Source organism: Hemiscyllium ocellatum, chromosome 12 (genome assembly GCF_020745735.1).
Source record: "Hemiscyllium ocellatum isolate sHemOce1 chromosome 12, sHemOce1.pat.X.cur, whole genome shotgun sequence".
NCBI lineage: Eukaryota > Metazoa > Chordata > Chondrichthyes > Orectolobiformes > Hemiscylliidae > Hemiscyllium > Hemiscyllium ocellatum.
Window position 1 is genome coordinate 68,378,489 of NC_083412.1, and position 15,876 is coordinate 68,394,364.

A 15,876-nucleotide genomic window follows, 5' to 3' on the forward strand; every position below is an offset into this window, starting at 1 on the left:
GGGTATAAATTTGGACATTTTGAACAGTTAGGAGGAGAACAGCAACGAGTACAAACAAACAGATTGCTAACTGAATAGCTCCCTGAAAGAAGAGAGCTATTTAGTCTCTCTATCAATAAGAAATCTGTGCAGCAGAACACCAAAGTCAACTGAGAGGAATCTATAGAGAAGGTTCAACATCTGAAGACTGTACCTGGATTTGAAATTGATTTTGCTGTAAATTTAAGAAGGAATTTATTGGACGAGTATTGTGGAGCGATAGGTAAAAGATAGGTCTAAGAGAAAGGAGCTGTCAATAGCTGTTGTTTTTCTCTTCTCTGTTGGACTTAAAGAATAAAACTGTTCATTTTTACTTTAAGTATTGAGCTCTGGGACAGTTCTTTGCCTCTCGAAATTGACCAGATTACGGCACGAGGTAAGTTCCTCTGTGTGTCAGGTTTAAATTAGCGGAGGGGTTTACACAATGTTGTAACACAAGAGTAATCCTTCATTGTACAGCTGGTCAATATTTACTGTTGAGAAACAAACATGAACAATAGCTATCTGAGCAACATATTAGATCGAGCAGCTGCCAATGAAATTAGACCCACTGTACTGCATGTTCCTTCAGGAGAAGAGGAAATCAAAGAAAACGTGAGTGAAAGTTGGACAGAAAGGGAAATTTTAGAAGCTACAAAAAATCCCAAACCTTATGCCATTTTCTATTTGCAACATACAGTTAGCAAAAACAAACATCATATTTTTAGACTTTGTAATTTCAAGCCTTGCTTAAATTTCAGCTTATTATGAGCATCTTCTTTATCATACTACACACCATTATGAGAATAAGACTCAGAATTATCCACAATGATGCTGTCAGTGCCAACAATCCAAAAAGGAAATGGAATGTGGAGTAGGTCTGGGAGGAGTCTTTAGTTACTCGTTTATCCATACTTGGAGCTGATCGTTCACCAGTATTACCAATCAATCCGATTCTGTCTGTTTATTAAATCTACAATAATAACAAAAGAAAGAAAATTACTGAAAGAAACTGGAGAATATTCTTGCCATCGAAATTCATACCTAAGTTTTCAGTTTGTTTGTAAAGATACATTAACAAAGGAGCAACAATTCTGCTAAAGGCAAATAGCAGAATTACAACAAAACAGAGGACAAGAGAGAAATGAATAGAGGTAAATGCCAACTATATCAGTTACCAAGCATATGTTGCAGATGTTAGCTCATTGCTTTTATCCCATTGACATGCCAATTCAATGTTTCGCTATTTACTAAGAGTTACGAGAGCAGGAGAAGGGGAGAGAAGACTCAAATAAAACCAAACTATGGTAGATGCTGGAATCCTGAAAGAAACATGGAAACTGGTGGGGAAAACCTAGACATCTGGCAGCATCTGGGCAGAGAGACACAGAATTACTGTTTCAATTCTGATATGAGTTTTCTACAGAACGTCTCAATCATACATGGTCATCTCGAAACTTGATCATTTCCTCAACTTGTTTATTTAACCGAGTACAGAATCATCACTTGGATTTTTTTATATAGTGGGTATACTCTTATTCTGAGTATTTTGAAATATTTTTAAAGTATTTACTGTTTTTCTGTATTGATCTATCTGGATGTAATTTTGCTCGCTGAGCTGGAAGGTTTACACGTTCGCTGATGACATCACCATAGTTGGTCAAACCTCAGATGGTGACAAAAGAGACTACAGATAGGAGGTGGAAGAGCTGGAAAAATGGTACACTGAGAACAACCTCGCTCTCAATGCTAGCAGAACCGAGGAAAGCATTATAGACTTTTAGTGGAATGTTATTCCTGTCCCCCTACACATTAACAGCACAGAGGTGGAATGAGTGGAGAGTGTCAAGCTCCTGGGAGTGATCATCCACAACAAGCTTTCTTGGACTCTTCATGTGAATGCACTGGTTACAAAGGCCCAGCAATGTCGCTTCTTCCGCAGGCAGCTGAGAAAATTTGGCATGACAGTGAATACCTTTGCCAATTTTTATAGGTGTGCCATTGAGAGCATTCTGTAGGGATGTATCACTACCTGGTATGGCAATTGTACCATTCAAGATCGGAGACAGTTACAGAGAGCGGTGAACTCTGCCTGGACAATCACAAAGGCTAACCTCCCATCTACAGAATCCATCTTCCAGGCCCACTGTCAAGGAAAGGCCGCCAGTATTCTCAAAGATCCATTCCATCCTGGCAATGTTTTTCCACAACCTCTACCATCGGGGAGAAGTTACAGAGGCCTGAAGACATGCACCAGTCGGTTTCATAACAATTTCTGCCCTACTGTTGTTAGATTACTGAATGGACTCACAAACTCTGAACATTCGGCTGTACCTTGATTTTGATTTTGCCGCTGTGTACCTATTGTTTATTATCAATGCTCCTTAATTGTGTGATCTGCCTGTATTGCTCACAAGACAAAGCTTTTCAATGTACCTCAGTACACTTGACAAGAAATTCAATTCAATTCAATTCATTTTCAGATGTTTCATCACATACTGGGTAAGATCTTCAGGTAAAATCTTTACTCACTCATGCAACAGACCATGAATGGACAGACACAGTACAACAAGTTATAGATATTAGACAGGGACAAACACAGAAAATGAAAAACTAGACTTGCAAAAAAATGTAGACAAACTTACACAAAATAACAACACTGACAACATAATAGCATAGTTAAAAAAACCCTATCTGACCGACACTTAATAGACACTGACAAAGTTGTCTTAGCAAGAGGATTAAATTACAACTTCCACGATGCGGACAAGAGAGATTTTTTCACAGTATTAGAAACAACATTGAAAGACAACCAATTCACAGAAGAAACCCAGCAAACCATCAGACAGGCAGTCGCACCTACATTAAGCAGGAATAATGAAGGAAACACACTCCATGCACAAGAAAGGAAAGCACTAGAAAGACTAAAAAAGATAAAACCATTGTTATCCTAACCTGTAGACAAAGGACACTTGACAGTCATTTTAATTCAAAGAGACTTCCTTGAGAAAGCGAATGCACTGCTTGCAGATACCAACACTTACCAACAAGTGGTGATACACCTGACCAGACAATTGAATCACAGCCCTACTCAAAAAGACTTCAGAAATCTGGAGAAATAAACGAGACCGACATCCACAAAATGAAATCAGATGGATCCAGTTCACCACACTTCTATGGATTACCCAAAATTCACAAACCAGTATCTCCCCTCAGACCCATAGTCTTGTTACCAGGAAACACAAACTTACAGATTGGCCAAGGAGCTTCATCAAAGACTAAAACACTTAGTAGAGGACTCATGCCACTCCATCCACTCCACCCTAGAATTACTGAAGATCATCAAAGACACCAAGATAGAAGAGGATGAAATAATGATCTCCTTTGATGTAACAGCACTGTTCACATCCATCAACATCAACCTTGCCAACGAAACACTGGCTGCAGTATTAGAAGAACAAAGACACATACACCAAACACCACCAACTTCATCAGCAAGAACAGTATCATCAAGCTAGTGGATCTATGCCTTACCACCCACTTCACCTTCAACAATAAAACTTACAAACAAACTGACGGAATCCATGGATCTCCAATATCAGGGTTCTTAACAGAGGCAGTATTGTGGAGACCTGAACAAGTCGCTCTGTCAACCATCCAACCCAAACTTTCGGTCTACTACATGGATGACACCTTTGTCATCACTAAATGAAACAGAGGAAACCTTCAAGACCATCAATAATACCCTCACTTGCATAAAATTCACTAAAGAGGAGGAAAACAAACTGCCACTGCTAGATGTCGCAGTACAGCAAACAGCCAATGGGTGACTTCAAACCAGTGCCAACAGGAAAACAACACATACGTACCAAATATTGAACTACCGAAGCAATCATCCCAATATCCACAAATGAAGGTGTGTTAGAACATTATTTCAATGAGCCACCACACACTGCAGCATAGAGGAACTATGCCGAGCAGAGGAAAATCACCTATTCAGAGTATTCAAAAAGAATGGGTACCCAGTGAACACAGTTTGCCGATTTCTCAGCAACAAACCCAAACAAGCAGACAAAACACATCCAGAAACCACAACCACTCCCCACTACATCAAAGACACCTTGGAAAATTACTGTCAAACTACTCAGACCCTTTGGCATCATTGTAGCCCACAAACCCACCAACACACTAAAACAGCAGCTAATGAACTTGAAAGGCCCTATACAGATAACAAGCAAAACTAATGACGTTTACAAAACACCTTGTAAGAACCGTAACAAACACTACATTGGACAGAATGACAGAAAACTAACCACCAGGATACATGAACATCAATTAGCCACAAAAAGACATGGCCTACTCTCACTGATATCTTTACATACGGATGAGGAAGGACTTCAACTGGGATAACACATCCATCCTGGGACAAGTCAAACAGAGATATGCACGAGAATTCCTAGAAGCATGGATTCCAACTGGAACTCTATCAACAAACACATTGACTTGGATCCCATTTACCACTCCCTGAGAAAAAGAACAGGAAATGACATCAGCAGAGGAAATGACATTACCAATCCAAGGAAACCCAATCATATAAATAGAAAGCGAGCTACACCAACAGTGCTTATCCGGAGGCTCACTGGAGATGTTACCTAGTTTGGTGACGAAACGTCTGGAAATGAACCTTCCAGCTCAGCGAGCAAACCTACATCCAGAAGCTCAACCTGAGCTACAAATCTCCTCAAAACTCATTGATTCATCTCTTAAGCTAGTACTAGCTCACTTCAACTCAACTCACCTTTCACGCCAACATAGCTGCTCTTATTTAAGTTCAAAATATTTGTGCTGGATCCACTCATTTCCCTTGTAAACTTGAGGTAAAATTAAATCATAATAAGACTACTGCTGGCTAGAGGTGTATTTACTGTGAGGTCATTAAATAATCCCTACCTCCCGACACATGATCAAGTCTAATTGAAGCTCCTTACATAATATTAAGAACAGAAAAACATAAGAATTATGACCTTGGGTAGGCAATTCATTCCCTGGAATTTACTGCGTCATCTAATATGATCATAGTTGATCTCATCTCTGCCTTACTACCACTTTCTGCCCACTCCTCATAACCCCTCAATCTGTTACTCATTAAGAATCTACTTATTTCCTCCTGACCTCAAACAATCACAACCACCTTTCTTAGTGCTCGGTTTGACTCCAACCAGTGTAGAGTTGCTCCCCCATTGCCATTGGCTGTAATTTTTCTCAGGATCCTCAATGTCATTTTTGGTTAAATCTGACCATGATGCCTCTCAGCTCACAAGATTTCAAAGTTTAACTCATTTATTGGAATAAACACGCTAAACACAGAAGCTAACTTATACCCTGAACTCCAGATAAGGATCTCCTACTTAACAGTTAAAACAAATGGAAATCTCCCGTTGAGGTAATAATTTACTCTGCCTTATAATTAAGCTCTTCACTCAACAGGAAATATTCCAATGTAATACTTAACTTTTTTTTTCCCGTAGGATAACTCTTAAACACCAAACTGACTTTCATCATGTGGTTTGTATCTGGCAAAAGCTAATTGAATCTTCCCGCTTCATTTAAACTCTCACAATCATTTTCTTTTTGACCAGACTTTGTTTTTGTTGATTTCAAACGTCACTATCTGCCATGATAGGATTAGGTTCTAACCATTGAACACCAAGAGATGTTGGTTAGATTCTCTTTCATTGCCTAGTGCTTGGTGTGGTGCAAATGTTGCAGCCACTGATCAGTGTAAATCTGGAAACTGTCCAACTCTAGCTGTATATGTACATAGACGACAATAGGACCTGAGGAGGTCCAAAAGGTGTTGAATAGTGTCCAATCAGTAGTGAACATCCCCACTTATGATCTCATAATGCAAGGAAATTCAATGACCATTACTGTACCTTTTTGACAGCGCTCATTATTTTTCTTTGACACTGTGTACTACCATGTGGATACTGTGAGGGGGCCTGTACACAACTCCCACAATGACCTCTTACCTTTTATCATTCCTTATTTCTGCCCAGACTGCTTCTATGTCCTGACTTCGTGAATTTATTTTATTCCTCTCTATTGTACTAACATCACCTTTAAATGAACAGAGCCATTCCTCTACCCTTTGTGAGCATCTTGTCTTTCCCAAATGTCCCATACACTTCAATATTCAAGTCCCAATCTAAGTCATCCTGCATCCATGTCTTACTTATAGCCACTAGATTGTGCTTATTTATCTTAATTTGTGCGACTCATTCATCTTTCTTTTCATATGCACTGCCTTAATTTTGTCCATTTATTATTTTTGTCCATTTATTATTTTTGTAACCTCTTGTCTTGTATATATCTGTGTGTGTGTGTGTGTGTGTGTGTGTGGTTTAATGGGATCCCCTCTACATCTTCCAGGACAATGTGATAAACTCAGGGATAGCCAGCCTTTGCTGAATGCCCTTATGCAAGTGTATCTCGCCTTCGGTGTGGAGACCAAAACAGTATGCAGTAGCTGAGGATAGTCTCACCATATCCTATACAATTGTAATATTATTTGTGCATATATTCCAGGTTCTTTGTAATAAAGATTGTCATATAAATTGCTTTCTAGGTTGTTTGTTACTTTGTAGCTCCATATAATTTGAGCTATTACAATGAAATATTGCCCCCATCTCCATCATATTCCTTTTCATTAGTCTCACTCCCTAGTTGAGTAGGCTCCTGTACCATAGTACCCTGGTTAGTTTTCTGATCACTCTCATCCACTCAGGTAAAATGAATCATTTTGACCTTTTGGTACAGAACCTTGGCTCTCCTTTTCCTCCTGGCTGGCAGTTATACACTCCTATTCCATGATTTGGAGATGCCGGTGTTGGACTGGGGTGTGCAATGTTAAAAATCACACAACATCAAGTTATAGTCCATCAGGTTTAATTGGAATCACTAGCTTTCGGAGCGCTGCTCCTTCATCAGGTGGTTGTTGGACTATAACCTGGTGTTGTGTGATTTCTAACCTCTTATTCCAGATGACAAATTGAATCTGAGCCAATTCTTAATCTTTAGTGTTTAATTCCCTCTTGGAACAAAGTTTAAGGCAACTTTCCCTCTTTATAATACCATGTAATCTCCGAACCTCATTCTCTAAGTTACAATTCCGATCTAGTATTCATCACAATGTAAGCATTGCTGCGGATGTGATTTCCGAGGATTGCAGTGCTCTCAACAATATCCCACATAAAACTATAGTTTGATTGCAGGAGATCGCCATTCAGCCCATTTGCTTTGTGCCATCTCGACAACTTCCCCTTTATCCCAACATTTTTCTGCAATTTAGATGGCTGTGCAATTCCATCTTGGTTCCACATTATTCTCGATTTTGAGGGTCCATATACAACCACTATTATCATTTCCTGCCCTATGGTATTTCATCGCTCAGCTCATACAGATTCTACTTCATCAGAGTGAATATCCTTCCTCATAACTGCATTAATTTCCTTTCTAATCACCAGTGCTACCCATCTCCTTTCCCTTTCTCTCTGCCATTTAAAAGTAAAAACCCCTGGATATTCACTTCCCATTCCTTTCAACCATGTCTCTACAACACCCACTAGATCATACCCATTTACAGTAGTTCTATTTGCATCCCTAAATCCAGACACCAGATCTTAAGGCTTCTCTTTTTGGTATTCTTAGTCCTGTTCACAATGGCCCTGCTTGATTCCAGCCTTTGAATTCTCTTCATATCACCTTTCTTATTTCCCATTTTCTCCTCTGTTTTAGTCCTTATTTCCATGTTATTTATATCCCTGTCTTGGGTTCTATCTTTTAGTTTAAACCTCCCTAACTACATTCTCAAATACTTTCTTGAGGGAATCAGTTCTGATCTTGTTCAGGGACATTCTATTTAGAATGTACGTTCCTCAGAACAAATCCTAATGTCTTAGGAATCTGAAACACACATTGGCACCAGGTCTCCAGTAGAGTGTTCATCTGATTTATCCTGCTGTTTCTGCTCTGATTAGTAAGTGGCATTGAAAATAATTCTGAGATCACTACCTTTGAGGTCCTATTTTTTAACTTGCTTCTTAACATCGTCTATTCTGCTGTTTGAAACACATCCTTTTTATGACTTAAGTCATCATGACCAATGTGTACCATGACCACCAACTGTTCACCCTTCGATTACCGAATGCCCTCTAGATGTACTGAGACATGACTCTAGCACAAGGGAGGCATCCTGGAGTCTCACTTTTGGCAACAATACTGTCTGTTCTTCTTACTTTTAAATTCCCTATTACTACTACATTTCTCTTTTCCGTGCATCGCAGTTTAAACTCAAATAATAATAATGATAATAATAATAATTAACAATTCTAGGGCCCATCTGCCCTGGAACTCTGAACCAATGGCTACAATAGTACTATGAAATGATATTTTAAAGTCAATTGTGAATTGATTAAAAATTGCGGGTCTTTGAGCATGTTAGTAGCTCATTATAGGTAGGGCAGGATGTCAAACTGATTCTACAAGTTTATCATGTTTGTGAAATAGAACATAGAACATAGAACATAGAAAAATACAGCACAGTATAGGCCCTTTGGCCCTCGATGTTGCGCTGACCCAAGCCCACCTAACTACACTAGCCCACTATCCTCCATATGCCTATCCAATGCCCATTTAAATGCTCATAAAGAGGGAGAGTCCACCACTGCTACTGGCAGGGCATTCCATGAACTCACGACTCGCTGAGTAAAGAATCTACCCCTAACATCTATCCTATACCTACCTCCCCTTAATTTAAAGCTGTGCCCCCTCATAATAGCTGACTCCATACGTGGAAAAAGGTTCTCACTGTCAACCCTATCTAAACACCAAATCATCTTGTACACCTCTATCAAGTCACCCCTAAACCTTATTTTCTCCAATGAAAACAGCCCCAAGTGCCTCAGCCTTTCCTCATACGATCTTCCTACCATACCAGGCAACATCCTGGTAAACCTCCTCTGTACCCGTTCCAGTGCCTCCACATCCTTCCAATAGTATGGCAATCAAATGTTGTGGATTGTAATAGAAAATGTGCTGCCTTTCCTTTTACACTCATTTAGAATGATCTAAGCTATTGAAATCCTCACTAATACTATTTCTGGCACCAAAGTATGAGGTTGAACTCACATTCTTTCTTTGCCTGTGACCATGATGGAAGATCAACGTTTTCACTCTTGAAATGTTGAAAGTTCTTAATTAAAAATTGAATGTGGGTAAAACTCAGCAGTTTTGACCACACCCGTGAGGACAGAAAGAGTTCATCTGAGTTCCATCTGGAGCTCCTTTTGATATGTTTATCTTGCAATACCATGCATGTTTCAGACGAAAGTCAGCAACAGGGTCAGACTTGATCATGCAGAAAAACACAAATTAGCTAATGTAAATGTTTAGAGCAAATGTTTTTTCTTTTTCTAGGCTCACTCCACAACAGAACACAACAGATTTTACATGTGACCAGGTTGTGTGCCAGATCAAATTATACATGTTTCACAGGGTTTGAGTTTTAGGGAGATGCTGAATAGACTGGGGCTATTTTCCTTGGAGTGCCGGAGGCTGAGGGATGACCTTAGAGTGGGTTATAAAATCATGAGGGGCATGGATAGGGGAAATGGATGTCTTTTCCAGGGAGTGGAGGAGTCGAAAACTAGAGGGCATCGGTTTAAGGTGAGAGGAGAAAGAATTAAAAGGAACTTACGGTATAAATTTTTAACACAAAGGGTTGTGCATGTATAGAGTGAGCTGCCGGAGAAAGTGGTGGAGGCTGGCAAAATTACAACATTTAAAAGGCATCTGGCTGGGTATATGAATAGGAAGGGTATAGTGGGATATGTGACAGATGTTGGTAAATGGGATTCAATTTATTTAGGATGCCTGGTTGGTCAGGATGAATTGGACTGAATGGTCCATTTCTGTCTTGCATATCTTTATGACTCTACAACTGTAAATCTTTTCTCAACCATCTCCAGTTTAGTAATATCCTTCTTATAACAGGGCAACCAGAATGCACACAGTACTCCAGAAAAGGCCCCACATGTCTTGTACAACCGCAGCATGTCATTCCAATTCCGATACTCAAAGGACTAAGCAATGAAGACAAGTATGCTAAATGCCTTCTTAACCACCCTGTTGACCAGTGATGCAAATATCAAAGAATTATGTACCTGAACCCTGAGGTTTCTCTGATCGACAAGACTACCAATGGCCCTATCATTACAGCACAACCTCAACTACCTGAACATCAATTATTCAAATTTCGGATTATCCAAACAAGATCTCAAGGTCCTGCAAAAATGGCATTAGACAACACAACATTCAGTTATCAGTTAAAGCACCCTATGGTGTGCATTGCCAGATGACCAAGAAATGTTCGATAACCAGTACACAAGTCACCACTTGTTTGCAACAAAATTTATCTGAACAATCAGTCGTTCGGATAATCAAGGTTGTCCTGTAATTGCACAGTTTTAGATAATGAACAATGTATTTTTATTAACACAAAAAATTGCTTAAGCGAAGAGCTGGTGGGAATAGGACTAAGTTTCAGACAGATGATAACCAAAAAGAGAGACAACATGTCCAGAGTTTTTTTTACAATAATTTGTGGAATGTGTGTGTTGCTGACTGGCCAGTATTCATTGTTCATCCTTAGTTGCCTTTGAGAAGATGGTGATGAGCTGCTACCTTGAACCACAGCAGACCACCTGCTGTGGGTTGATCCACAATACCCTGAAGGAGGGAATTCCATGGTTTGGACCCAGTGACAGTGAAGGAAAGGCAATATATGACGTAGGTGGAAAGGAGTAGGAATGCAGTCTCATACAAACAGAACCCTGGATCACGGAATGCCCAAAAAATTTGAATGCCTCAATCAGGCTGTCAACTATCATGATGACCCTAAGGATTCCTCATCTCATTTTAGGGTAAGACTTTTATACTTAATAGTAACGTCCTGGTCAGTTTTGCTGAAAAAGAAGAGACCTTGCTGTGCCAATTCATAGTTCCTTGAAAGTGGAGTCACAGTTAGATAAGATGGCGTTTTTGTACGTTTGTCTGTACTGGTCAGTGCATTGAGTATAGGAGTTAGGAGGCCATGTTGCATCTGAACAAGACATTGATAAGGCCACATTTGGAATATTGTGTGCGGTTCTGGTCTCCTTCCTATCGGAAGGATGTTGTGAAACTTGAAAGGGATCAGAAAAGATTTACAAGGATATTGCCAGGGTTGGAGGATTTGCGCTATAGGGAGAGGCTGAAAGCACTGTCCTAATGAGAAACTGACATAATTGCAAATGTACCATTCAAGTCTGACAGAAGGGTATAAAAATTGAATGTGCAGGGAATTATTCAAACAGAGGATAGGATAGGAGAAAGGATAGCCTGATCAACTATCAAAATGAGTTACAGAACAGGATGATTTGAGCAGCCAATCCTGTTTATCCCTAAGAAACCGAGCAACATGATTTTATATATACACAGCAGCAGACACCTTCACGAGGAGCTTAAATTGACATTAATTTATGCACAAACCGGTATGGATTAATAAGAATGATACTTCTGTTCTCATCCTATCTGCTGTTGTTGTCAGACAAGTCAGACCACAGACTAGAACCTGGCTTAATAGACAATAAACCGGTTTGTTTTAATTTTAATGAAGTGAAATGATCTTCTGCTGAAACATAGGCATGTGATACTGCAAATTTAGCTTTAACAAAGAAACAGAAGAGTATTAACAAAGGCAATGAAGATCAAAAGAAGAATAAATCAAACAATCTACTTATAAATTCAAAGATTGTTAAACACACATTAACCCCAAAACATAATTTTTTAAATTGAAAAGAAAGGAAAAGTGCTGCTTTACACAAGAAGTTCTGAAGAAGTTGCTGAATTCACTTTCTCTCTCTTCACAGATACTGCTAAACTTGCTGAGTTTTTCCAGCCATTTCTGTTCCACTTCCGGCACAACTGCTATGTAATGAAGTGGAGAGTGTGTTGCTGGGAAAGCACAGCAGGTCAGGCAGCATCCGTGGAGCAGGAAAATTGACATTCCTGATGAAGGGCTTATGCCCAAAATGTCGATTTTCCTGTTGCTCGGATGCTGCCTGACCTGCTGTGCTTTTCCAGCACTACACTCTCCACTCTGATCTCCAGCATTTGCAGTCCTTGCTTTCTCCTGCATTTTAATGAAACAAGAGTCACTTCTGGTGGAAAGACCGACAGCATTCAAAGAGAAATTCCAACGTAATTGTGTGTAATGACATCTCCAAACAGATTGATTTGAAAATATCACCCTACACTGCGCCCTTTTCCTCTTTAACAACCACTAGAGATAGTGTCCCTACCTCTCGGCCAGGAGGCCCACCTGCTATGTGCGAACAGTTCTGAACATCACGATTCGATATGAACAATCTAGCAGCGAAGGTTAGTTGCATGCAGAAGCCAGAACAGGGCACATGACTCTCGACATGACTCTATCCTCATTGAGAGATATACTCCCAAAGTGTAGCAGGATTAAACCAACACATCTTTTAACGTACAGTTCCTACAAACGGGCCATTTCCACAATAACCTCCCAGCTGCTGGCGACAGGTTAAAAAATAACTAAACCTGAAAATAATTTTAAAATTAATTGAGCACAATGTATTTTAATGACTCATCGCATATCAACATTGCTGGCTGGCCAACATTATCCAGAGTTGACTCAAAGAAATAGTTACTCCACTCACAGTGTAATTGAGGTGTACGTTCCTCAACATTATTAACGATTCGACTTGTCCTTATTTGTTCCCTTCTGTTTAAACTCTTCCATTTCTGAATTAATTCTCATGAATTTATTGAGAAAACCAATTCACCATTTTTAAAGGTAGTAACATTTTTCACTTCGATAATTTTTGAAAGTGTACATAGTCACAACTGGGAAGGATTGACCTGCCCCACGGATCTTTTTCACATCTACACCAGCTTTCCAACAGATTTCGTTCTGTTCTGAAGAGGGGTCACTGGGATCGAAACGCTGACTCTGCTTTCTCTGCGCAGATGACACCAAACCTGCAGAGTTTCTCTTGCAATTTTTGTTCCAGTTTCCCATTTCCTTCTCACTTCTTTCACTCTCCTGGATTCAATCTATTAATGTACACTGCTCAGAGTTTGGTTTTTCAGAGTACATTCAGTTCTGTCAAAACACTCCGATAAATGAATTCAGAATTGCTGTACGTCAGTAACCAATTTATACAAATTGATTCATAAGACCATAAGATTCCTGCTGATGGTGGACCCAGCAGTTCCGCGTCCCTCATTGAGATCCACACCAGCACTTACCGCTGTGTGATGAGTTTTGCTTTTCGCCCGAGGGAGAGCAGGCTCCACTCCGATCGATGTCGATGGGAAAGTCGGTGGGATATGCAATGTTCATAAAGTGTAAACCATTAGAAGATAATAGTTATCACACGAAGGATTCCCGAAGTCATAAACCTATTATTATCCGTTCAAAGTTGTATATCTGCTGGTATATCTCTCATTCACAGAAAGAAACGGAAATACACTTCAACACAAACTAAAAGAAGATTTTGAGGCATTCTACCCATTTTGAAAAAGCTGCTTACTTTGCGTTTACTCAGGAGCCCACGGCGACATACCGTTCAGGGAGAGAACGAATCCGAGGAAGAAACCTGGCAAATGTTTGCTCAAGAAGAACTTGTATAAAATAAAAGGAAAATTGCTGAATAAACTCTGCTCTATGGCATGGTCAAACAATAAATATGTAAATGAGTAAGTGTTATTTTCACAAGTTGTGGTTATGGCAGGCTGAGCATTGTTACCTGGGCTATGGCATTGATCTTATAAAGGAGCTGGCTGGAACCTCAAGGAAAGTGACTCGGTGTGAAAAGGTGGGTACCTATTTTGTGTCTTGCGTAATCATCGTGCATAAACCAATTTAGAGTTAGTGAAGGAATTTTGTTGGGGTGTAGTCACTGTTTCAGTTAATGTCTGACACTGCTGCATGGTTGGGCGGGAATAAATGTCGCAGTATCATGTTGATGGGGCAATCCAATTATAAGGGCAACAGATTCTGGGGCAACAAACAAGACTCCAGATGATATGTTACCTCCCTGGTTCTCCAGTCAAGGACATTTCAGAGCAGTTACAGGATATTCTGAGATGAGAGGGTGAACAGCCAGTGGTCATGGTACACATCAGTAACAAACAGATATTAGACTGATTCAATACATATTTTTCCTTCTATCCTCAGAAAGGAGGATGCCTCAACATTGCAAATATGTTGTGGAAAACAGAGTATAGTGATAAGGTGGAACCGTTGGAAATCAGTAATACTAGGGAAATGGTTTTGGGAAATTGTTGGGATTAATGTCCAATAAATTCTCCAGGTTGAATAATTCAGTCCTCAGAAGTAGCCTGAAAAATGATGCTTTGGTGGTCATCTTTCAAAATTCTTATGGATTGGGGGCTAGCTAATGTGACCTCTCAATTTTGAAAATGAAGTAGAGAGAAAACAGGGAACAACAAGCCACTTGTCCTGACATTAATAGTGGGGAAAGTGCTAAAGTCCATTATAAAAGATTCAGTAGCTGATTACTTGGAAAACAGGGAGAGGGTCAGACACAGTCAGAATGGACTTTGGATAGGGAAGTCATGTTTGACAAATTTACTGGAATCTTTCAATGATTTAACGCATGGATTTGATAAGGGGAAGCCAGTAAATGTGGTTTACTTGAAGTTTCAGAAGGCTTACAATAATGTCCAATAAAAGAGGTCAGCAAGTAATATTAGAACACATGTGATTGGCTGTAGTGTACGGATATGAAGAGAGAACTGGAAGGCAGATAGAAAACAAAAAGCAGGAATAAATTAAGCTTTTTCCAAGTGGAAAGTACTGAATCATGGAGTAACACAGAATAGTGTTTGATCTATGTTGGAGTTGTGAGACCGATTTCTTACATGATTTAAGATTCTTTTCTAACTCCCTGATGTAATCCATTTCAGACGTTGTGAGCACTTTGGTAACTGGAGGATTATTTAAAGCTTCATTTACTTCCATTGGTGTTTGAAACAATAGACAATATTATTCCAACTTCTGAGTAGTGGTTCAACAGGGCACAATTAGTACTAACGGTGATTACAGTAGCTGTTATTGCATTTCCAGCAGATGTTTGGTTAAATAAGCAGGCCACTTTAGCTCTTGATCTTCTTCAAAAGGATGATTTGTCCTAAAACAGACAGCAGAGACTTGCATAACAACACTGCCCAAATTCAAGAGTTCAGGATGATCTAAATCTATTAAATGGTGTTGAGGAGCTGGTGTTGGACTGGAGTGGACAAAGTTAAAAATCACACACAACACCAGGTTATAGTGTTCTGAAAGCTAGTGCTTCCAAATAAACCTGTTGGATTATAACCTGGTGTTGTGTGATTTTTAACTCTCTTAAATGGAGTAGTGGGTTTCTCCTCTTTGACTATATCCTGAAAGGGCAAACCAAGATTCAGAATTCTCTGCGGTGGTTTTTCACCTTCATCTATGACACCTCTTTTTCCCACCATTTGTAGCTTTGCCTTTGAGAGAGTGAAGAGTCTGCATTTGCATTCTGGAATCCTAGTATAGAATGTCTGTAGTTCAAAGTAAGGTCTGTTATTTTGACAGGGTATTCAGTGTTTCTGGAATATACATTTTCTGGATTCTCATTTTCTCATTTCTGAAGGCTTCCCATTTTACAGTCGTCCCTTTACCTCTGAACATCTGCTCCCAATCAGCTTTTGAAAGTTCTTGCCAAATACAGTCAAAAT

The 15,876-nt window shown here is 39.6% G+C and overlaps 1 protein-coding gene across 6 annotated transcripts in view; it reads right to left on the reverse strand.

Annotated features, from left to right (window-relative positions):
- LOC132820813 (NXPE family member 3-like) overlaps nucleotides 1–13,932 on the reverse strand; it is a 43,471-nt gene extending 29,539 nt beyond the window's left edge. Inside the window, exons 1-3 of one of the 6 annotated variants that reach the window (XM_060833129.1) lie at nucleotides 13,896–13,932; nucleotides 13,680–13,770; nucleotides 815–991 (exon numbers count right to left, since the gene is read on the reverse strand). In XM_060833129.1, coding sequence (XP_060689112.1) covers nucleotides 815–931 — 117 coding nt within the window. In that variant the 5' untranslated portion in view covers nucleotides 932–991; nucleotides 13,680–13,770; nucleotides 13,896–13,932. The other 5 variants (XM_060833132.1, XM_060833128.1, XM_060833130.1 and 2 more) reach the window with 5 other exon arrangements.
- Between the last annotated feature and the right edge of the window lie 1,944 nt (nucleotides 13,933–15,876).